Source organism: Canis aureus, chromosome 9 (assembly GCF_053574225.1).
Source record: "Canis aureus isolate CA01 chromosome 9, VMU_Caureus_v.1.0, whole genome shotgun sequence".
Taxonomy (NCBI): domain Eukaryota; kingdom Metazoa; phylum Chordata; class Mammalia; order Carnivora; family Canidae; genus Canis; species Canis aureus.
This window is the reverse complement of record NC_135619.1, coordinates 4,063,285-4,087,977: the sequence shown is the minus strand read 5'-3', so window position 1 is coordinate 4,087,977 and position 24,693 is coordinate 4,063,285. Positions and strand designations below refer to the sequence as shown.

Genomic DNA, 24,693 nt, shown 5'->3' with positions numbered 1-24,693 from the left:
AACAGAATAGAGAACCTAGAAATGGCCCCTCAACTCTGTGGTCAACTAATATTCGATAAAGGAGGAAAGACTATCCACCGGGAAAAAAGACTGTCTCTTGAATAAATGGTGCTGGGAGAATTGGACATCCACATGCAGAAGAATGAAACTGGACCATTCTCTTAAACCATACACAAAGATAAACTCAAATGGATGAAAGATCTAAATGTGAAACAAGATTCCATGAAACTCCTGGAGGAGAACACTGGAAACACCCTTTTTGATTTTGGCCACAGCAACCTCTTGCAAGATACATCCATGAAGGCAAGAGAAACAAAAGCAAAATGAACTATTGGGACTTCATCAAGATAAGAAGCTTTTGCACAGCAAAGGATACAGTCAACAAAACTCAAAGACAACCTACAGAATGGGAGAAGATATTTGCAAATGACATATCAGATAAAGGGCTAGTTTCCAAGATCTATAAAGAACTTATTAAACCAATAGCAAAGAAACAAACAATCCAATCATGAAATGGGCAAAAGACATGAAGAGAAATCTCACAGAGGCAGACATAGACATGGCCAACATGCACATGAGAAAATGCTCTGTATCACTTGCCATCAAGGAAATACAAATCAAAACCACAATGAGATACCACTTCACACCAGTGAGAATGGGGAAAATTAACAAGGCAGGAAACCACAAATGTTGGAGAGGATGCGGAGAAAAGGGAACCCTCTTACACTGTTGGTGGGAATGTGAACTGGTGCAGCCACTCTGGAAAATTGTGTGGAGGTTCCTCAAAGAGTTAAAAATAGACCTGCCCTACGACCCAGCAATTGCACTGCTGGGGATTTACCCCAAAGATTCAGATGCAGTGAAACGCCGGGACACCTGCACACTGATGTTTCTAGCAGCAATGTCCACAATAGCCAAACTGTGGAAGGAGCCTCGGTGTCCATCGAAAGATGAATGGATAAAGAAGATGTGGTTTATGTATACAATGGAATATTCCTCAGCCATTAGAAATGACAAATACCCACCATTTTTTTCAATGTGGATGGAACTGGAGGGTATTATGCTGAGTGAAATAAGTCAATTGGAGAAGGACAAACATTATATGGTCTCATTCACTGGTGAATATAAAAAATAGTGAATGGAAATAAAGGGAAAAGGAGAAAGAATGAGTGGGAAATATCAGAAAGGGAGACAGAACATGAGAGACTCCTAACTCTGGGAAATGAACAAGGGGTTGTAGAAAGGGAGGTGGGCGGGGGGTGGGGGTGACTGGATGACTGGCACTTAAGGGGGTACTTGATGGGATGAGCACTTGGTGTTATTCTATATGTTGGCAAATTGAACACCAATAAAAAATTATTAAAAAAAGAAAAAGAAAAAAGCAACTAACCAAACTTGAAGATTTATTTGTTAAATACATCACTAAGACTTTTTCTAAGGTGTTGAAACTTTCTTGCATTTACATTATGGTAGCTATTTTGCATACTAAAAATTTTTTTTCACCTGTATTTACAAGTTCCAAGCAATTATATTGCCTTGGGCTAAGGTTGTTGGAATCCCAGAAAAATAAGGTGTAGGGACTGCAGGGAGAAGAGAAATTTATGCCTGGAACTAAAAATGAAATATTTGCTTTGAGTCCTTTTGTGGAAAGTCAAGATTTTTAAGTTGAAGACTTAGTAAATAGTTGTGAATTACCTGTTTTCTTTGCTTCATCACTTACAGGTAAATTACAGGCCTCCATCTAATATGGGAATTGCTATTCCACTCACAGATAATTTTTACCATGTGGATCCTAGCAAACCTATACCAAGAAATCTATTTCCTAAGTCAAAGGTAAATCATTTTTGAGCATATAAAGCAGTACTTATTTGAATTCAAAAGTCAGTCAGTGAAATTACAGATGGACCTAGCTGCAGGGATTCAGTGAGAAGGTTCATTCATAACAATTTTGCATCTGCCCTGATATGTCAGGTTATGTGGACATATTACTACTCCTACTACCCTGTTCCTCCTCCTCCTTTAGACCCCTCTCCTCTTTTCTTTAAGATTTTATTTATTTACTTGAGAGAGATTGAACACAAGTGGGGGGAGAGGGAGAAGCAGGCTTCCCACTGAGCAGGGAGCCCAACACGGGGCTCTATCCCAGTACCCTGAGATCATGACCTGAGTCAAAGTCAGATGCCTAACTGACTGAGCCACCCAGGCACCCCATTAGCCCCCTCTCCTCTTACTGCTACCTCTGCATATGGTTTCAGAGCAAGAACTCTAAATGGACCACTTTCTCCTGATGTCTCCCTGGTTCCCCTTTGGATTTCAAAGGGAATAAGTGGGGTGAGAGCATCTCTTCTCAAATGAATGGAGTCCCAAGACCCAACTCACATCTCCAGTCCAGTGAAACGAATGGTGTCCTAAAGAAAAGAAGACTATCTGATCGAACACAGCACATTTAAACTCCTGCCAAGGTTTAGGAAACAACCAAGACCAGCAGCACTCTGCCTCTCTGGAGGGTGGAGTGAACAAGATAGAAAGAACAGAGAAACCATGAGGTTCACAGGGAGAGTACATGATGGGGTAGCTTCTTGAGGAAACCTCACAGATGCCTGTGGAATCTCTCTCCAGAAGAAAACACCTACCTGCCTGTAGACATGCACAACATTCACATCTACTACATGTGCATATGCATTGTGTGCGCACACACACATAAAAAAAGACATAAAATGCTTGTTTCTTTGTGTTCAAAACTCTCCCTTGTCATCTCTTGGAATTCAGAGCAAAAGCCAAATTCTTGCAATGGTCTACTAGGTCCTCAATGATTTGGTGTTGGCATTCCCTCTGACCTGATTTCCCCTGGGTTAATCTGCTCCAGCCACACTGGCCTCCATGTAGTTCTTCAAATATGCCAGACATATCTCCAGCTCAAGGATTTGGCAACTAAAGAAATTCCTCTGTCTGGAATGCTCTTCTGCCAAATGGCACCTTGAGCAGACATTGTCATTGTCTTCGGGTCTTTGCTTAAATATCGCCATCACTGTGAGGCCTGTTTTGACCACTCTATTTAGAATCAGAAGCCTCACCCCCAGTGTTATCCACTCCCTGTCCCCCTTCTATCCCTTATTATTCTTCATTGCACTGATTATGATTTACAGATTTTACTCATTTCTTTTATTGTGTCTTTTTTTTATACATTTATATTTTATTGGTGTTCAATTTGCCAACATACAGTGGTCTTAAAGCACTCCTATGTCTGGCACTGTTTTAGATACTAAAGATGCAGCAGAGAAGAAAATAGTTTTCAAAACAACAACAACCTCGACTTAATGTAGCTTACCTTTTTTTACAAGACACAATACAATGGAATATTACTCAGCTATTAGAAACGACAAATATTTGTCTTCACTGTAATGGAGGAGGATAGGAACTAAACAAAAAGTTGTACAAATTAGAAACTATTTATGAACAGTATGACTGTGCATAACCCAGAGCAGAATTATCAGGAATATTTCTACAATGCAGCCTTCTCAATTGTACCTCACAGCTTCTTTTTTTTTAAATTTATTTTTTATTGGTGTTCAATTTACTAACATACACACAGCTTCTGAATCAGAAACTATAGTGCAGTCCTGAAATTTGCATTAAAAAAACCTCCCAGTTAATCCTTACTTGCTCTTAAGTTTAAGATAGACACGTAGTAGATACAGACACAAAACACACACTATGACTGTTGATCAGGGTTATATAACCTAGTCCAAGGGAGTCACACTGAAGATAAACAGGGGTGAGCCAAAAAAGAAGGAGAAAGTCAGAGTGAGAGGGTATAGAGGAGAGAAAAAGAGCATCCTAGGCAAGGAGGTACTCTCACCAGGGCAGTCATGAGACAGCGCTCCATGACTCGGGAAAGCCAGGAAGCCTGGAGCACAGTGAGTGGGGTCGTATACAACAGAGAATACACATTCCTTTCAGTCCACATGGAACAGCCATACAAAGTGACTACTTATTTTGTAATAAAGTCTTAATGAATTCCAAAAAGGCTTACTACAGTCTATATTCTATAACTTTAAATCATTAAAATTCAAATTTAAAAAGAAAAAGCAAAAAAGAAAAGTATATGCATACACACATATGTCTTCAATTTACCCCTTAAGTTGACCTCTGTCTAGTCTGACTTGTGAAAAAAATCCTAACTAAACTACCAGCAAGTCAAATGCATGGATATACTAACGCTGTGGTATTTCAGGACTTTCTCCAATGTGAGAAAGTTGGAGCATATGAAACATGCTAAAATAATTAGGAAAAATAATCTCAACAGAAGGCTTAAAACATGTTTGATACCATTTAACATTCATCTCTGAATTAGCTTCTGTAAAACAGAAATAGAAGTGATACTACCAAATCTAATAAATAAAATCTGTGAGAAATATTTAACAAACATATAAAATCAAATATTAGAAGCATTCAGGCTTTAATACTTCTATTTTACTTTGTTCTGTAAAGTCAAACTGAGCCAATGGGACAAAAGTAAATAAAGTATAAATATTAGAAAGAGACAAAACTCATCATTCCCACATGTAATTACTTACTTGAAAATATGGAAGAAACAACTGACAAACTACTAAAACTCAAAATAATTATAAGTAATGCAGCCCAATGGATATAAGATCACAAAGAAAAATCAGTAGTGTTCCTTTATATCTGCAATAACTAATTAGAAGTAAAAATGGAAAACAACCCATTCTTCATTTGCATATAATGATAGATGTAGAATTTAATCTAAAAATATGTGCAAGACAGGTATGGAAAAAAATATATTTTTTAGCTGAGGCATATGAAAAACACCTTAAATTGAGAGAAGTCTCATGTTTCTGATGGGATGCTTCACCATAATAAAGCTCAGCTCTCTCCAGATTAATCTATAAAATTAGTGCAATTACAATCAAAACCCCAACAGGATATGTTTGAGGGAACACAATGGGCTTATTCTAAAGTTCATTCTAAGGGCACCTGAGTGGCTCAAAGTGGAGCATGTGCCTTGGGCTCAGGGCGTGATCCTGGGGTCCTGAGATCAAGTCCCACATTGGGCTCCCCGCAGGGAGCCTGCTTCTCCCTCTGCCTGTGTCTCTGCCTCTCTGTGTCTCTCACGAATAAATACATAAAATCTTTAAAAACAATAAAGTTTACTGAAAAAGAAAATAATTTGAAGAACAGAAAATGAATGAGAGATTTGTCCTCCTATAGATTAAAAAAGGTAATTAATATAATACAGTAAGCAGATGGAAGTAAGCAGATGGAAGGAAATAATAAAGATTAGAGTGGAGATGAATAAAGATGATAATAAAAAATAAACGCCACCCAGGTGTCCCTAAAGAAGAGAATTGAAGAACAGTAACAAGAATAATAAAACCAAAAGTTGGTTCTTTGAAAATATCAACAAAATTTACAAACCTTTAGATAGACAAGAAGAAAAAGAAAAGACAACTACAATCAGAAATGGACATGGGATATTGCTGTTTATTTTACTGTATATATGATATATGGGAATTATGAACAATTCTGTGTCAACAAATTGGATACTTAGATGAGATGGAAACGTTCATGGAAAAACATAAATTACCTAAAGTGACTGAAAATGAAATAGAAAGTCTCAGTAATCCTAAAACAAGTAGAGAGATTGAGTCAGTTAGTAATCAAAAACCTCCCAACAAAGATCAGATGGCTACATTGGTGAATTCCACCAAACATTTAAAGAAAAAAAAATTTTAAGATTTTATTTATTTATTCATGAGAGCCACAGAGAGAGAGAGAGAGAGAGAGAAAGAGAGAGAGAGAGAGAGCCAGAGACACAGGCAGAGGGAGAAGAAGGCTCCCTGTGAGGAGCCTTATGTGAGACTCGATCCCAGGACCCTGGGATCATGCCCTGAACCAAAGGCAGATACTCAACCACTGAGCCACCCAGGCATCCCTAAAGAAAATTTAACACCAATAGTTCTCAAACTTTTCCTAAAGAACTAGAAGAGTTCCTAACTGATTCTAAGAGGCCAGCATTATCCTGATACTAAAGCCAGATAAAGACATTGCAAGAAAATTACAAACCAATATGCCTTATGAATATAGAGACAAAAAAACCCCACAACAATACTAGCAAACGAAATTCAACAGCATCAGAAAAGGATCATATGCCATGACCAAGTGGAGATTTGTCCCAGGCACACAAAGGTGGCCTAACATAAGAAATCCATCACTGTTATGCATCACATTAATAGCACATACACGTGGTCATCTCAACTGATGCAGAAAAGGCTTTTGACAAAATCCAACATTTTATGAGAAAAGCACTCAACAAACTAGTAATAAAGGGAAACTTCCTCAACCTGATAAAGGGCATCTATGAATTACCCACTGCTATCATCATACTTAGTGCTGAAAGATGAACAGCTTTTCCCATAAAATCAAGAACAAGACAAAGCTCATGCCCCTTTTATTCAGTATTGGACCAGGGCAACTAGGCAAAGAAAAGAAATGAAAAAAACATCCAGATTGGAAAGGAAGTAGTAAAGTTATCTCTATTTACAGGTGACATGATATTATAAGTTATATATAACATAATAACTTACTATGAAACCATAGTAATCGGGCATCTTGGTGGTTCAGTCAGTTAAGTGTCTGCCTTTGGCTCAGGTCATGATCCCAAGGTCCTGGAATCGAGTTCGTGTCGAGCTCCCTGCTCAGTGATGAGTCTGCTTCTTCCTTTCCCTCTGCCCCTCCCTCTGCCTGTGCTCTATCACTTTCTCCCTCAAATAAATAAAATCGTAAAAAAAACACATAGTAATCAAAAGAGTGTGATAATGGCATAAGGATGGACATATTTATCAATGGAATAAAATAAAGAGCCCATATGGTCAGTTGAGTTTTGACATATGTGGCAAGGCCACTCAAAGGAGAGAGAATAGGTTTTTCAACAAATGGTGCCAGGACAACTGGATATCTATATTTAATACTATGAAGTTGGACACCTGTCTTGCACTATACACAAAAATTAACTGAAAATTGATTGAAAACCTAAATGTAAGAACTAAAATATAAAATTCTTATAAGGCAGTATAAGTGTATATCTTTGTCTCTTTGATTAAGGTGGTGATTTGTTAAATATGACCCTAAAGCACAAACAGTGACAGAGAAATAAATAAATTGAACTTCAGCAAAACTAAAAACTTGTGTATGTATATGAAAGGACACTGTCAAGAAAGTGAGAAGACATCACTGAATGGGAGAAAATATCTGCAAATCATATATCTGATAAGACTCTAATATCCAGACTATCTCAAGATCTCTTACAACTCCACACCAAAGAGACAAACTACCCAGTTAGAAATAGATGAAGTTTCTAAATAGTTCTCCAAAGATACACAGATGGCCAACAAGCCCATGAAAGATGCTCAATATCATTAGTCATTATGTAAATGTAAATCAAAATCTCATTGATTTTAATGGGAAATAACAAATATTGGTGAGGATATGGAGACATTAGAACCCTCATCCATTGCTGTCAGGAGTATAAAATAGTGCAGCTGTTGTGGCAAACATTTTGGAAGTTCTTCAGAAAGTTAAACATATAGAATGACTGTACAACCCAGCAATTTTATTCTTAGATATATATCTAAAAAAATTGAAAATGTATGTTCAAACAAAATTTATAACAGCGTTTTTCATAACAGCCAAAAAGAGGAAACAACCAATTATCCATTAAGCAATGAATAGATAAACAAAATAGGCAATATCTGCACAATAGAATATTACTTGGTCGTAAAAAGGAATGAAGTACTGCTGCATGTTACCACATGGATAACCCTCAAAAATAACATTTGAGGGACACCTGGGTGGCTAAGGGTGAGCATCTGCCTTCAGCTCAGGGTGTGACCCCGGAGTCCTGCAATCGAGTCCCGCATCAGGCTCCCTGCATAGAGCATGCTTCTCCCCCTGCCTGTGTCTCTGTTTCTCTCTGTGTGTGTCTCTCATGAATAAAAACAAAACAACATGTGAGCAAAAGAAAACAGACACAAAAGGTCAAATATTGTATATTTCCACTTATATAAGGTGTTGGGAATAGGAAAATTCATACAAATGGAAAATAGAATGCATACATGGGTTGGGAGAAGGGGAAGAGGGAAATGAAGAGAACTATTTTTTAAAGATTTTATTTTCAAGCAATCTCTACACCCAACATGGGATGTGAACTCACAGTCCTGAGATCAAGAGTCACCTGCTCCACCGACCAAGCCAAGCAGGAGCCCCAGTATGGAGTAACTATTCGTGGATACAGGGTTTCCATTTGGGGTGATGAGAATGTTCTGGAATTAGCAGACAACATGGCACATGTAGTGAAACTCACCAAATAGCACACTTGAAAATGGTTAAAGTGGTGAGTTTTGTCTCAGGAAAGAGAAGAAGAAAAAAAAAAGAAGAAGCTGGGGGATGGTAATCCTAAAAAGAAGTAAAGGGGGAATGATATTTTTTAAAAAATAGAATTGATTATCAAAATCAAAAGCCAATTACTGTTAGAACAGTGATCAAGTAAGAAATGAATGACAAATGGATAATTATAATGGAGATTTTTAAATGATAGGTGAACGCCACAAAGAAAGGCAAGTGAGAAACAGTAGACTTGGAGAGTGTTCCAGAGAGCCCACAGCCCTGTCGCATCATGTCGAGGTCTCTGTTTTCATGTGATGGGAGGCGCCCAGGACAGGGAATCTGAGGGCTCTGGTGTGCTGCCTTCAGAAAGACACAGGCTCAGTAGGTCCCACACATGTTGATAGTCAACCCGGCAAGCAGCTGACACTTGAATTCAAATGGCCAAGCAAGGAGACAGAATTCAGAAATACTGTAATTTTACTCCATTATTAATGGCATCTTTCCCCCTCTTAGCATCTTGGGGATTTTATTAATTCAGGAAACAAATATTTAGTCGACATTTACTCAGTTTGCAGAAATCCTGCCACAAGAAAAGCAAGTCAGCCTATATTCTATTTACAGAGATCTGGTAAATTCAAACAGTGCGCTAACATGTCCACTCGGGAGGAGTGTAATTGCACAAATGATCAGAAGTTTTCACATGCTGTTGCTTTCTCAGATTGCAGAGAAAAGGTAAGGTAATTTTTAACTGCCTAGAAACAAAGTGCTTTCATATTTATAAGATTTCGAAGTGTGCATTTTCATTTAAAATGAAAGATGAGACATAGAAAGAGCATCTTATTATGACATAGAACCAAATAATAAGACACAGAGCTAGAAAGATCTGGATTTAAATGTCCCTAACCAAGGTAATGAACCATTCCTGCAAAACAGGATAATGGCTGCACCACACTGCCCACCTCACAGGATTCTCATAGACACATGTGCCCATATCTCTGTGGAAACAATCTGTAACCTGTCATACACTGTACTAGTTTATGATGGATATTGATTCATAAAAAATTTATTGAGTGTCTAATGTGTATCAGTGGTGGGAATGTAGAAGTTGAAGTCCTTGTAATCAAGAAGCTGAGTCTGGTAGTAGTGACAAAATAGAGGACAGGAGAGTATGTTGGTTAAGAGAAAGGATTCTGTGTCAAATATTCTGTTAGTCTCTCAAAGCATTCAAAAGTGTATTAAATGGATTATTGGTGTTTGTGTTACTAACTTAAATGTACACTTAATATAACTTTCAAGTAGGTCTATTTCAAGGTCTTGTAAGACTATATAATAGCATTACAGACTCTGTATATATACATATATAGCATTGTATTAAGTGATTTTTATTTCCATATAAAGGCTTTTCAAAGTAAAGTTGTTTATTTTTTAAAATAAAATCCTCTATATAAAGATAAAATCATTTAATACCATATGAGGCATAGAGTTAGCATTCAATGAACTGTGAGGGCTATTATACACACCCCTACAACTCTCCCCTTTCTGAATTACAGTAATGTTTCTTGAGCATTTACTGTCTATGAAACACAGCTCTGAGCATGCTCCATGGTTTGTCTCATTTAATTAGAGGTAGGTAAATTTGCCAAAGATCAAATCGTTAGTATGTGAGAGAGCTGGATTTGACCTCTGACTCCAGAGCCTGAGTTTCAAGAACATGGCTGAAAAGATCCTGACTGGCCAGGAGAGAGGTATAAGGGAGCTGGGCAGGATCCAATTCATGCAGCACCCTATGAGATATGAGTTAGCCAAAAAAGTGTGAATGTCATCATAGCAAACTCCTGAAAAAGGCCAATAGAAAATTACAAATTTTGTTACCACACTAATTGTGTATTACTTTTGATTCTACTGTAAGATTGCTTCTCATGTTCTGAGAAGGTGGAACGCCTAAGAGGCACATGTCATTTAGGAAGACCAAACTCTTGGGTGATGCATATCTATTCAATACTTTTTTTTACAGAGGAATTGAAATTAGTCTTGAATTTTCCAAATTGATGTTCATTCTTGGAATTTGCACTTTAGGTTCCTCGATTTAAGTTTCCAGTTACACAGTATCCAGTGTCTTTGGAAATTTACAGCGAGGATGGACATATCCCAGTGGAAACTCCTTATCTGGTGACCGTAACTGAAGTGAACAGGAGGGAAAACTGGAAACTAAGTAGGGTTTGCTTTCTTCTATGGCTGTTTTGTCTTATAAGTAATGTTGTTATTACCTAGGTAAGTGGCTTATAAAACCTGTTTACACAAGGAACAACCAAGAGTTGGAGGCCTAACTGGCTGAGCCTCCCATGTGCCCCTCTTTGGAGAAGAATTTGGATCCACTGGTACACTGCTGTTCACTCTCCTTCTCTTGTCTCTCACATATTTCATTATTACTTTCAGTGCCCTGGATTTCATGGCATAAAAGCATTTTTGAAGAATTTGAAATCCATTTTGTAGATGAATAGCAAAAGATGATTGAATTTGTGCTACATGTTGGTCTCGTGTCTCTTTTGATTGCTTTTGCAATGTTACAGAGGAAGTTCCAAAAGATGTGGCCAGATAGCCTATAGAGTCTGTCTTCTAGGGCACCAGGCTGGCTCAGTTGGAAGAGTGTGCAACTCTTGATCTCAGGGCCATGAGTTCAAGCTTCACATTGGGTGTAGAGATTACTTAAGTAAAAAAAAAAAAAAAAAACTTAAAAAAATTATCTTTTAATTATATGAGCAAAGTTTCTTCAAAATTCTATGGTAAAATAATTTAAAAGATGTGGAAATTTTTTTAAATAAGAAAAATGAGGGGTGCCTGACTGGCTCAGTCAGTAGAGCATATGACTTTTGATTGGGGGGTTGTAAGTTTGAGTCCCACATTGGGTGCAGAGGTTACCTAAAAATAAAATCTTTGAAGTGTCTGGGTGGCTCAGCTGGTTAAGCATCTGACTCTTGACCTCAGTTCAGGCCTTGATCTCAGGGTCATAAGTTCAAGCCCCACACAGGGCTCCATGTGGGGAATGTTCCTAACTAAAAAGTTAATCAATTGATCAATGATCACATCTTTAAAAAAAATGAAATTTACCACAATTTGATTTTACCTCAAATGTACAATTTTTCCTGCACATTTTGTGTTTATAAATACATCACGGCAATTGCTTGATCAGTAGGTAGACAGATAAATAGATACATTTTAATGAAATTTTGATCAGCCATTAATATGTTACCAAATAGCCAGACATTGGGTATTCAGGGAGCCTTACTCTGCACAGTACATGCATTCTTGAGATGAAAATCTAACAAGACTTTCTGGTAGTGTATGAGAATCTAATGTTGCCAGCTTTTGAGCACTGATCATTAAATATTCAAACATTTGTATACTGACTGTTAAGCCATTCGTAGCTTGAAAGTAGCCACGGTGAGACTATTTACACTATGGAAACTGGCAAATTCTACTATCAGAGCCTTATCCCCCTTAGATCTCATGTACAGTTGTACCACTGCAATCACTATGAATTATAAGAAAGGCAAGAATAACTGATCACATCTTTTAGAAAATATTCAAATGGATTTATTGTGAAAATGTTCTGCCATCTTTTGAAAATTATTTAGCAACTGCTAAGTTTGAATTATCTCGTTGCCAAAGATACAAAGTATGTGCAGGTTAAGACTGGTCCTGAGCACAGGGCTAGAAGGAAAGGTCAGCCTGAATAAGGTGGTCAGAGGTCTTGTCCTTTTTTATTTTTATTTTTTTGAAAGTGTGTGTGCACAAGTGCATGAACGGGGGTGGGAAGGGGCTGGCAGAGAGGAAGAGAAAGAATCTGAAGCAGACTCCATGCCCAGCTTGGAGCCCAGAGTAGTGCTCAATTTCCCAGTTTCTGAGATCATGACCTGAGCTGAAATCAAGAGTCAGACACCTAACTGACCGAGCCACCCAGGCATCCCAGAGGTCTTGTCCTTCTTGACGGCGTCCCTGAGGAGATTCAGTGTTAGCTATGAGACCTAATTTTCCCTATATATGTTTTCTATGTTGTCAAGCAGAACTGAAAGTCTGGGGTATCTTAGCCATGTTACAGAGTGAAAGCCTTCATTATCTCGATGTATGTAGCAAATTTTATCCAAAATGTGAAAATAACCTAAGTGTGCTTAAACTATACTTCATATGCTTTTAGAACACAGTGTACCAGAAAATGTAAAAAAATTGAAAAATTACCTAGAATCACGTCTTAATGCTCCAGTATATAATCCTTTAGGCCTCAACTTAAGTATAAAGGTAAGTGGACAGCATTTTTGTTTTTCCTGTTTTGTTTTTTTTTATAATAAATTTATTTTTATTGGTGTTCAATTTGCCAACATACAGAATAACACCCAGCGCTCATCCCGTCAAGTGCCCCCCTCAGTGCCCGTCACCCATTCACCCCCACTCCCTGCCCTCCTCCCCTTCCACTACCCCTAGTTCGTTTCCCAGAGTTAGGAGTCTTTATGTTCTGTCTCCTTTTCTGATATTTCCCACACACTTCTTCTCCCTTCCCTTTCACTATTTTTTACATTCCCCAAATGAGTGAGACCATATAATGTTTGTCCTTCTCCTATTGACTCATTTCACTCAGCATCATACCCTCCAGTTCCATCCACGTCGAAGCAAATGGTGGGTGTCATTTCTAATGGCTGAGGAATATTCCATTGTATACCTAAACCACATCTTCTTTATCCATTCAAACAAAACACATATGTCTAAAGTAAGATTGGTTTAAGTTTTAAAGCATAGGTATCCATCAATGGTAGAAATTGCATCTTTAAAGTATATGGAGAGTGTTTATTTTTCCTTTTCCTTGATATTGTCATTTCTAAAGGTATCTGGAAGTTGAATTTAACATTAACTTACTATTTTTTGAGCTGATAGGCACAACTAATAGATTATTTTTGAAGGTGGGGCAGAAAGGGTATTTCCAAAATTTAGGGGAAAAATTGGTTTGGTATTTTTCACCTGGATGTACACAGATATGTCTTTTGGTTTCAGCTGTGTATCAGAAGACAACACAAAGTTGATATAATCTAGGTAATTGTTATAAAAGCCCATAAAAGTGAGTGGACATATCAAAACCATGAATATGAACATTAGCCCAAATTACTTGTCAAGGCCGTGTTAGGTTTTGTGTTTATGTTTCTTCATTCTATAAAGAAGTATCAGCTATTGTCCTTCTCCCTCCATTTTTATTTTGGTATATAAAGTGGATGCCTGAGAGACTTAGGAAGGGGAATGGATTTTTCTATGCAACATCTATAAAGAAATCGGCCCTAGTGTATATTTTAACTTAAAGGAACATAAGTTTCAATGCTGCTAATGACTGGGTATGTTTTTCTCCACAGGGCTCTGAGCTTTTTCACTTTAGAGTGTCCGTTGTTCCAGGGGTTACTTTTTGTAACTTAGTTGAAGAATTTCAGGTATAGTAAATGCACAAGATACTGATGGGGTGATGGCTGGGGAAGTAACATGACAAATGTCAGTGCAAGAGACACTAAAGAGGAAAATGGCATAATTTGTGTGATGGACAGGGCTTGGAGACAAGAGATCCTGGAGAGTGGTAGTGACATTGTCAGTAATGATGAAGGTAGAGTGCATGACACATAGCAGGACCCATCAGTGCTGGGAGCATTTTAATAAATGCCTGGATTTGTTTTTGTTCTCTCTCCATCTTCTATATTTAAGTCAGTTTTCAGACTTGTACCACCTTTCCTCTCACCACATATTCCCATAGAAACATATATCTATGACATTTTAATTTCCATTACAATCTTCCTGATTATCTTCATTGTAACAGTAGAATCTTAATACACCAAAAGCTATCAAGATGCAAAAGTATCGGGAACCAAAGTCAGTCTCCCCAAATTACCTCCATGATGTACAATAATTCAAATTTTCTTCTTTATATAATGACATTGGCTACTTGTGGGGGAGGTGGGGTGAGGAGGAATGAAGATTTGATTAAACTGATTAACCACTCATTAATTATTAAATATGGATACCACAGTATCAAAAATAAAATCTCTCTCTCTCCCCTCCCACCCTTCCTCTTTCCCTCTCCCCTTCCTCCTTCTTTTCCCACCCCTCTCCTTTTTCTATCCCAACCTTGCCCTAAGGCCAGCCCCAATAATGGATCCATACTGCTGTAAACTTGTGTTAACTAGTTGGAGTGTAAGTAAAAACTTGAAAAATAAAATAAAATTGGCAAAAATATTGTCGTTCCAAAAAACAAAAACAAAGAAGCATAGCAAGGGCTTCAAAATAAAACTGCAATATAAACACCACTATAAAGGTCTGGAATAACCCTTGAGTGACAAAGGAACCAGAAAGACACAATAACATAGCCAAAGTTTTGATATTAAATGGACACTGAGCCACCACAGAGAATAAAGTATAACTTGAACGGATCTCAATCAGTGTGGCCAATTGCTAAAACACACAAAAACCCCAACATTTAAAAAAATATTTATTTATTCATGAGAGACACAAAAAGAAAGAAAGAGACAAAGACAGAGGGCTGAGCCGAAGGCTGGAGCCCAACTGCTGAGCCACCCAGGTGTCCCAAACCCCAACATTTTCCCAGAGAATGTTTAATGGGACCTAGAGTCTCACAACATAAACATCTTAGATGTCCAGGATAAAATCCAGAATTACTTAATATGCCAATAACTAAGAAAATATAATTGATTCTCAAAAGCAAAAGCAATCAGCAATTGATGTGGCCAATGAAATGATCAGACAAATGTTTTCAACTAGCCATGGTAACCAGGCTCCAGGAAGTCAAGGTGTGCTCTTTTGAAATGACTGAAAGGGGAAAGGGGGAAATTCTCTGCAGAGAAATGGAAGCTATAAAAAAAGAACCAAATGGAAATTTTAGAACTGAAAAATACAATATCTAAAATTTAAAAATCACTGGATAGACTGGCTAGCAAAACATATATGCAGAGAAAAAAAAAGTCAGTGAATTTGAAAATAAATCAGTAGAAATCCACTCTGAAGAAAAGGGACTAAAAATAATGGCCTCAGGGACCTATGTGATAGTATCAAGAGGTCTGACCTTTATGTCCCCAGAGTCCATGAAGGATAGCAAAAAGGGATTGATACAGAAAAAAGGAAGAAGAAGGAAGAATGGGAGGAAGGAGGAGGGTGAGGAGGAGGAAGGAGAAAAGGAGGAGGAGAAGAGGAAATAACAAAGGCTGAAAGTATCCCAAATTTGGTGAAGACATAAATTTACATATTCAAGAAGCTTAGTGAATCCAGAACAAGATATAGAGGTCCTGTCTAAACATACAATAACCAAACTACTAAAAATCAAAGATTAAAAAAAATCTTGAAAGAAGCCAAAACAACAACAAGAACCATGCAAGTGAACAATAATTGAATGATGTTTGACTTTTCCTCAGATACTATGAAAGCTACAAGAAAATTGCCTAGCATCGCTAATGTACTAGGAACCAGGGTTGGGTAGGGAGGAAGGACCACCAATCCAGAATTCTATATGTAGTGAAAATATCCTTCAGGAATGAAGGAGAAATAAAAGCATCTAGATGAAGGAAAACTAAGGTAATCCACTGTTGGCAGAACTCCTCCTGTTAAAAATGCACAAAGAAGTTCAGGCTGAAAAGAAGCATCAGCAGAAGGACACAAAGCTTCAGGAATGAAGGAGGAACCAAAAAATGAATAAAAGAAAGATAGGAAGTGATTGCACAGTTAGTAAAGGAAGAGAATCATTAAGAAACAATAGAAAAACAATATGAAGTTTCTCAAATCCGTTGAAATCTTATTTGAAAGTATCTGAAACAATGGGGATATTTGTGCACTATAATGGACAAAATTTGAATAACACTGTAAATTGGGTAACAGCATTGTCTCAATGTTAATTCCTTGATTTTGGTAATTACACTGTGGTTATTTATTTTTTTTAAAGATTTTATTTATTTATTCATGAGAGACACAGAGAGAGAGGCAGAGACTCAGGCAGAGGTGAAAAACAGGCCCCATGCAGGGAGGCCGATGTGGGACTCTATCCCAGGACCCCAGGATCATGCCCTGGGCTGAAGGCAGACACTAAACTGCTGAACCACCCAGGGATCCCCTGTGGTTATTTAAATGAATGTGTCCAAGAAATACAAATTGACGTATTTTGGCAGTAAAGGGACAGTGGGTCTAGAATACACTCTGTTATGATTCTGGGGTTGATCCAGACACAGAGAGGGGCAGAGACACAGGCAGAGGGAGAAGCAGGCTCCCTGCAGGGTGCCTGATGCAGACTTGACCCCAGGATCCCGGGTTCACACCCTGAGCCAAAGGTACACACACAATGGCTGAGCTCCCCAGGCACCCCTAGATGCCTCCACTTCCACATTGAACATAAGTGGCACCCAACCTTCCCTCATGTCTCAGAGAAAAAGACACCTCTGTGCCTCTTTGTCAACAATCCTGTCTCTCTTCAAGGAACTTTTTTTTTTTTTTTTTTTGTCCATCCAGGTGTAGGAAGCATTTTGAACAGAGGGAAACAGAAGTTTCCCTATGTTAGCACATAGAGGATTTTTCTACACAGATGATAGCTTGAAATAGCACATGCTATTCCCTGTTCCCGGACTGCCCATTCTTCTCCTTCTCTTTTATTAATCCACTTACTTTTGGAGATCTAGCCCAGGAAGCCCATTCCCTGGTCATCCTCAGCAGTTAGGCATTTCCTGTGTTCCCACAGCCCTCTGTCCATTCCTCTGTAATGGAATACAGCTCTCTTCCCTGCTGTTTAAGTATCTTGCCTACCTCTGCCATTAAAGTCCTTGCACGGAGGCATTGGACAGCGGATAGGATTCTTATTCTGTATTGTGTGTAAATCGTGACTTGCCAGATTGTCGAGAGATTGTTTCTAGGCTTTGTGGATGCCGAAGGTCTATATGTATCTGAGAAGTTTGCTAAGTTGATCAATAGTGTCTCCACTGTTATGGAAATCATATAAAATTCCACGTGGTCAGTGACTAGATTCAGGAAGCTAAAATACTTTGCTTTTTCTGTTGCAGATTTATGTTGACGAAGTACCATTGCCATTTCCAGGACATGCACTGATCGCTGTTGCTGCGGCTGTAGTGCTGGGGGGATTAATTTTTATGACATTTATATTTCAAATACGTAACATCCATCCAGCTGACATGTGCCAAAAATTTATGAGGAGACACAAAGTGAACATATCAAATGCCACTGTCAGCTGGCTTATAGATGAAAATTGAATCATGAACAAATGATAATCACCATTTTCTCTTGGTTTATTTGTTTTATGAGACAGTTCCTCGAACACTATAATTAAATGTTAATATGAAAACAAGAGAAGCTACTACAGGATTACCATTACAACTCAAATTGCTATCCTTCAATATGTGTACCATTCTATTTTCTTATTCTAAATATGTGGAAAGTTTCTTATGTTAACACTTACATAGGAAATTTTCCTCGAGGCTTTTATAAAACCGTAAAATGATAGCCAATCTCTGTGTGGAATGAGCCGTCTGTATTCTTTAGCTTCTATTGACTGGAGCCTATTCTGTGGGATCAGAACACGTGAGCCTTGTTGTGTTCAAGAGAGAATATGAGTAGAATGGGGTCCTGCCAGGGACAGGTAGGTGTGGAGGAGGCTTATCTGCAGGTGTGCTAGCAAGGCTTCATGGGAACTAAAGATGAAGCCATTTGGGTTTCTTGAAGCAACTTTAGCCCAGATTGTAGTGCCTAAAAAGGGGGAAATGTGACCTCCATTATGGGGGTGCTGGAAGAACCCTGTCCACTCAAGGTATTAGCTTACAAAGCTACAGATGGCATGTGGAATTGCAAATGATGTACCTCTGTGTGCTCCTTCAGAGCACCCATCCCCCCGAGAGTCAGAAGATTGGCAATACATCCAGAGATAAGAGCTGCACTCTCTTGGAAAAGCTCATGAGGGGCAGCATATGCTTTGAGAGCATAAAAAGAAGCTAAGCAGCTTGTCCAGTGTTGTGCCCAAGATTACGGATCCGAGAAACCACCGAGGAGCTGACACCGATGCAAACACACAAGGGTTTATTTACAAGCTCGAGCTTGGGTCCAAGTATACCCGACACAGCGGAGCAGGGACTTGGACCCTGAGGTGGGTTTCAGTTTAGTTTTATGGGCTGGTCTAGGGGACCTCCAGAAGGGGTGGAGGAATTTCTCAAGTTCTGTTTACATTCTGATATGGGACTTCCTGCCACTGGCTTGGGCTCTGTTCTCATTCTAATATGGGGCTTAACTGAAGTAAGGTAAAGTTCAGCTCTTATTCACATGGGCCTGAGATGGCTGTACTTGTGCTAACACTGAACTTAAGGTGGAATGGTCTTAATTTTCTTGGCCTCCACATCCAGAAGATCATGTTTTCCTGCTACACCAGGAGCCCAAAAAAGGCTACATGGCAGTCTTGGTTTCTGAGTCAATGGAACCATTATTGTGTTCACTGGTGGAAGCACTACTACACTAGCTAGAGAGGCCATTTGATTGTCAGAGCCCAAAGTTGAGGGCACAGGAAGCAGAAATCCTAGTAGTGTTTTAGTAAGCAAAATCTTAAAAAAGAACCATTCACTCTCCATCCCTTGTCTCCCAAGGGATGGTGTTGTAGCTACAGGAAACCACCCCTGTACCCTGGGCATTATGGCATGGGACCCATATTCCAGCCAGCCACTGGAATTGCCAGTGTCCAAGGGGCCACTGTGCATGAACTTTCAGTAGACCTCCTTATTGTAAGACTGCCAGTTTCTGGGTGACAAAGTAACAATAATGTAGTGACTCCCAGAGCATCACTTGTTTTTGTGAAGTTGAGGATAGAGTCAGAGGCAAATTGTGAGGGATTCAAACACTTAGAGTCCATAAGCACCAAAAAGATTATTGTCTCCCCATGTGGAATTAAAATTTGCTGAGTGAAGTAAGCCAGTCGGAGAAGGACAAACATTATATGTTCTCATTCATTTGGGGAATATAAATAATAGTGAAAGGGAATATAAGGGAAGGGGGAAGAAATGTGTGGGAAATATCAGAAAGGGAGACAGAACGTAAAGACTGCTAACTCTGGGAAAGGAACTAGGGGTGGTAGAAGGGGAGGAGGGCGGGGGGTGGGAGTGAATGGGTGACGGGCACTGGGGGTTATTCTGTATGTTAGTAAATTGAACACCAATAAAAAATAAATTAAAAAAAATAAAATAAAGAGAGAACAGCTGGAAAAAAATTTTTTTTGACCAAACACAAACCTTCAACATATATGGAAACGAAAATAACTTCTTTCCAGATTTTCTGATTGGAAAATTCTGAATAAATTCATCAGGGCTTTACTATTTTCAGGGGCTGGGGGAGGCAAGACTGCCCTATTCCTTGTGTTGGTGCATAAAGTTGGCAGAGATGAGAAAACCATGGCAGCAGGTGAGGCGTGCGGTACCCAGAGCTACCTTTTAAGTTTGCAAGTAGGATAAAATCTCAGATTCTTCCCAGAAATTGACACGAATGGGACTTAAATTCGTTCACAGATCTGCTGAGTCATGAGAAAAGAGTCACCAGATTTGTACTACAGCCTATACCAGATGAAATGCCACTCACAGGTGTCCCCTTCTTGAACCAAAATGCATTAGAGCAGAAGATTCTAAATGGTATGTGGGATGTGCTGCCTCACATTTCCAAAATGACTTACAGGTACTGTTTGTCCTTCTTTATGGCAGGGAATGACAGGGGCTCTGGCCTGTCTTTCACTTTAGATCAGGAGGTCCCCACAGGCTCCAGAAAACTGGATTATACCAAACTTTGCTAAAGTGTGTTCTTCTTGAATTTTGTTTGTTTGTTTGTTTTACTCCATCACACCTGTACCTTACCAAGATATCTTAAGAAGTTGCTCATACATGCTTCCTGGGTCCACGAAACATAATAAACATAAACGGTGAGGTGGTCACCTTGCTTCCTACCAAACTGGGGTACAGAGCCAGGGGCAGCAGAATAGTAAAGTCATATTGCTGGCCGGCCAGGGGCAGGACTGCACAGAGTGGTATGCCAAGTACCGGGGCCTTCACTGGTTGTCCCTACACCATGGTCACTGCACCTATTCTGCTGTCACTGTAATAACCATGCTGGATATGGTCATCCTCGGTGCCTCCCATCCCCATCAGTACCAGGGAACCACCTCTAACGATGTCACTGCCCAGCCTCCTCTAATCCTACTCTACAGCCTGGGCTCCAAGGTAGGAGTATCCGGGTTGGAATGCTGCCTTTGCCACTTTCTAGCCATGTCATTTTGAGAAAACTCTTTCTCTGTGTCTCAATTTCTCTGTCAATATAATACTGTCACTCACTTCATTGGATTGCTTGGGATTTAAACGACTTAATACGCCAACTACTTAGAACAGAGCACTTGGCCAGTGCTGTAGAAGCATGAGCCACGTATATGGAAGGTCAGGGAGCATGCTTTGAAAGATCCAAATACTTCTTTGATCAATCCACTCCTAGTGACAAAAAAAGGAGGTGGGGGAGAGGCTTCCAGGTGCCATAAGTCTGAATTCCTTTCCACTGCTTAGGTGCTATATGGCCTTTCAGTGTCCCCTGGGGAGCTGCACATATTGGGCCAGATTTGCATTAGTTAATCCAACCCCTGAGAGCCCCAGCTAGCAGCCTCAGCCAGCATCCTGAATACAGCAGCAAGAAGACAACAAACAGAATCATCAGTACTGTGTTCTTCAGTCTTTGCTCAAACATTTCAAAACTCCTGGCCCAAACAAATTTCCCCAGAATTTGGACAATAACATGACCACTGACATTCTGGGATGTAACTCTCTTCTATTCAACACCTTCCTATTTATCTGGAGTCAGAATCCACCACAGTGGGGCACAGGATGGGTTTTGAGATTTAGCCCTGCAAGAGCAGCCCATCAGGAAGCTGTAAAGGTTCCACTGAAGGAAGCATTTAGATGGGATTCAGTTGGCTGAGCACAGGAGTCAGATTTTATAGCAGCAGCAACACTCCGGTCTCAGCTCTCTGGCTCCTGACAACTAACGTTGTGTTTCTTGCTCACTGGTCTGTGGATTGGCTGAGGTGGTTCGCCTCTAAGTAGGTCTGCCCTACATGTCTGCGGGTCTGGAACACAGACTAAAGAGCAGGAGTCACCCAGCCAGCTCTTCTTATAGCCCAGGACCAGACACCAGAGACCAGCTGAATCATGTGAACTACCTGAAGCTAGAAGTACACGTTATATCAGCCTGAATTCCATTAGTCAGATCACATGGCCAAGCCCAGGACAGGCATGTCCACTACTTTCATCCTAAATAACAAGTTTTAAGATCCACCTCTTACCCAATTGCTTCTGTTTTCTATTGCTATGTAACCAACTCCACAGTGTAGTGATTTAAAACAATCACTACTTTGTTCACTTCAGATGGTGTGGTCTGGGCTGGACTTAGCTGAGTTGTTCTGCTTGTCTCACCAGTGGTCATTCATGCACAGCCTTCAACTGGCCACCCGATGTCTGAGCTGCCTTCTCTCTCCGTATAGTCTTAGGGCCTCTCCTTTGAGGCCTCTCTCTGTGGCTTCTCTACTGGGGTAGCCAGACCTCTTCTGTGGCTATATAAATGCTCCTAAAGATGCAAAAGAGGAAGCTGCACACTTGGGCCAAATAGTGGTGCGTCATCATCCACGTTCTATTGGCTAAAGCAAGTTACCAGCCCAGCCAGGGTTCAAGGGAAGAGGACTATGCCCTACCATGGATACTGAGAGATGAGGTTCCTTGAAGGCCACCAATAAAACAGACCACCAGGAACCACCCTCCTTAGCAAAGCTAGGCCCCGCCTGTGCTGGGGCTGAAATGCCCAAGATGACTTTCTAACTCACGTGTCGTCTGGCTCCTCGGCTGGCCAGACACCTGCCTCCCCAGATGGCCTCCCCATGGAGCTAGCTTCGGCTTCCTCGAAAGCTTGCAGAATCATGGTAGTTGGACTTCTTACATGGGAGCTGCCAGATTTTCTTCAATACTTGGGCTTCAGGGACGCCTGCCTTTGGCTCAGGCGTGATCCTGGAATCCTGGGATTGAGTCCCACATCAGGCTCCCCGTATGGGGTCTGCTTCTCCCTCTACCTATGTCTCTGCCTCTCTCTCTCTCTGCGTCTCTCATGAAGAAATAAATAAAATTAAAAGAAATAATTGGGCTTCAAAGTCTCAGAACGTCCTTTCTGCTGCATTCCAAGGGGCAGGGTAGCCCCAGAGGCAGGGTGGTCCCAGGGCCAGCCCAGATTCAGAGGGAGGAGGAAAGGACTCCACCTGTTCTGTGAGGCAAGGTGACAAGGCCACGAGCCTGTGGGGGTGGAGGGACCATCCCAGTCACCTTTGGAAATATAATCTGCCATTTTGATGCTCATCAAAGAAATATACCCGGGCTGTCACCACAACTGGAAATCCCTAAAACCATCTCAGAACAGGGATCTGACCATCTTGGCTCTCGGCCCTGGGCAGTGAGAACCTGAGACCACGGCTTCTGGGCTCCTCCTTCAGCAGCAACCATCCGAACCAGAAGCACCCACATTCCTGTCTCAGGGCACTGGCTGATGCCCACCCAGCTCTCTCACCCTCGCGGGGCGCGGGACTCTGCGCTCACCAGGCAGATCCGGCTCTGCAGCAGGGGCCCTGGCCGACCTTTCCCACACCGCCTTGTGTCACTGACTACGACACGTATACACACAACCGCTATCCCATTCAAGGAAAAAGTCCTCGGCAGGATCAGGCTGGTGGAGTCTGCGGGACACGGTCACCCTGAGATCACTGGTTCTGGTCAAGCCCCAAGGTCATGAAACTCGGTGTGGCCTCCTGCTTACTGGGATCATCCCGAGAAAACAAAAATCATTTTTTATAGCTTGTCATTGCCTCCGCTTGGTGAGGGCTTTGAACAGCCGGGTGTGGCCCTTGGAGGGCAAAGAGGGCCAAGAGCACGGTGGGCACGGGGAAGGGGCAGGGGTGGATTAGGGTGGGTGGGAGATGGCAGGCTGGAAGTTGGGCAGCAGCCCCTCTGAGCACACGTGTGCGCCCTCCCCCCGCACAGGGGCCCAACCTCTACAGGTTGCAGTAGGTAGATGCCCCGGGGCCTCCTGGATGCTGCCCTCTTCGCCCCCCTCCCCCCGTGGCTGGAAGGAGTAAGTCCTGAGTGATGTGGTATCGGGGGTCCTGAGCACTCAGCTGACCAGCTGTGTCACCAGAACTGCCTGCCCCATGGGGATTGGCATCTTGCCCCGCAGCCCACAGCTCACCCAGCAGTGCTTCCCTATCAGTTTTTCCTCCCTACCAGTGTCCTCTTCCCTGCCAGCCTCCTTCCCTCTGTCAGCCTTGTCCTTTCCTGTCAGCCTCCTCCCTGTCAGCTTCCTCCTTCTTTTTAGCCTCTTCCTCCTATCCCAGCCTCCTCCTTCTCATCCAAGATTATTTGACCTATTATTTAAGGCCCAGTTGAAATGTCTTTTCTATTACCAAGTTTCCTCCTAACTAATGTGACAATTAGTTTTTCTTTACTTTGAGTAACGTCACATGTCCATGTGTCTATATTAGCATGCTTATTAGCCTGGTTCTGCTGTTTACACATGAGTCTGCTAATTTGCTGTCACTTTTTTTTGAAATGCCTGTCTAGTATAGTGACTAATGCACGCCTGGTACCCAATAAATGATTGAGGAGTAAAAAACACTTTATTATCAAATTCAAGGGAGCAGAGGAGACCATATATACAAGAGCACCTTTTATATGAGAAGTTTGGATAAAGTAGCAAAACACCTACCATCCCACAAGTGCAAAGTAGATAATAAATATTTATTGAAAAACTAGTAAGTGAATACAAAGAAAGGACTCAAAAGAAGTTTGGGGATCCTTATGGTATAATTTTGATGCTTTCTGATTTATTTTTTTCTTTCTCTTGTTATTTATTCTTTTATTATTTTTCTTATTGGAGTTCAGTTTGCCAACATATAGTATGACACCCCGTGCTCATCCCATCAAGTACGCCCCTCAGTGCTCACACCCAGTCACCTCATCCCCCCACCCATCTCCCCTTCCACTACCTCTTGTTCATTTCCCAGAGTTAGGAGCCTCTCATGTTCTGTCACCCTCTCTCATTTTTCCCACTAGTTTTCTTTCCTTTCCCATTAATCTCTTTCAATATTTCTTAAATTCCCCATATGAGTGAAACCATATAATGATTGTTCTTCTCCAATTGACTTACTTCACT

General features: G+C 40.6%; 1 protein-coding gene across 4 annotated transcripts in view; it reads left to right on the top strand.

The window, feature by feature from the left end:
• CATSPERB (catsper channel auxiliary subunit beta) overlaps positions 1–19,391 on the top strand; it is a 142,651-nt gene extending 123,260 nt beyond the window's left edge. For 2 of the 4 annotated variants that reach the window (XM_077908504.1, XM_077908505.1), the window contains exons 22-27: positions 1,723–1,833; positions 9,028–9,138; positions 10,483–10,618; positions 12,602–12,702; positions 13,800–13,874; positions 17,487–19,391. In XM_077908504.1, coding sequence (XP_077764630.1) covers positions 1,723–1,833; positions 9,028–9,138; positions 10,483–10,618; positions 12,602–12,702; positions 13,800–13,874; positions 17,487–17,693 — 741 coding nt within the window. In that variant the 3' untranslated portion in view covers positions 17,694–19,391. The remainder of the gene's footprint in view (positions 1–1,722; positions 1,834–9,027; positions 9,139–10,482; positions 10,619–12,601; positions 12,703–13,799; positions 13,875–17,486) is intronic. The other 2 variants (XR_013385799.1, XM_077908506.1) reach the window with 2 other exon arrangements.
• The last annotated feature ends 5,302 nt before the right edge of the window (positions 19,392–24,693 follow it).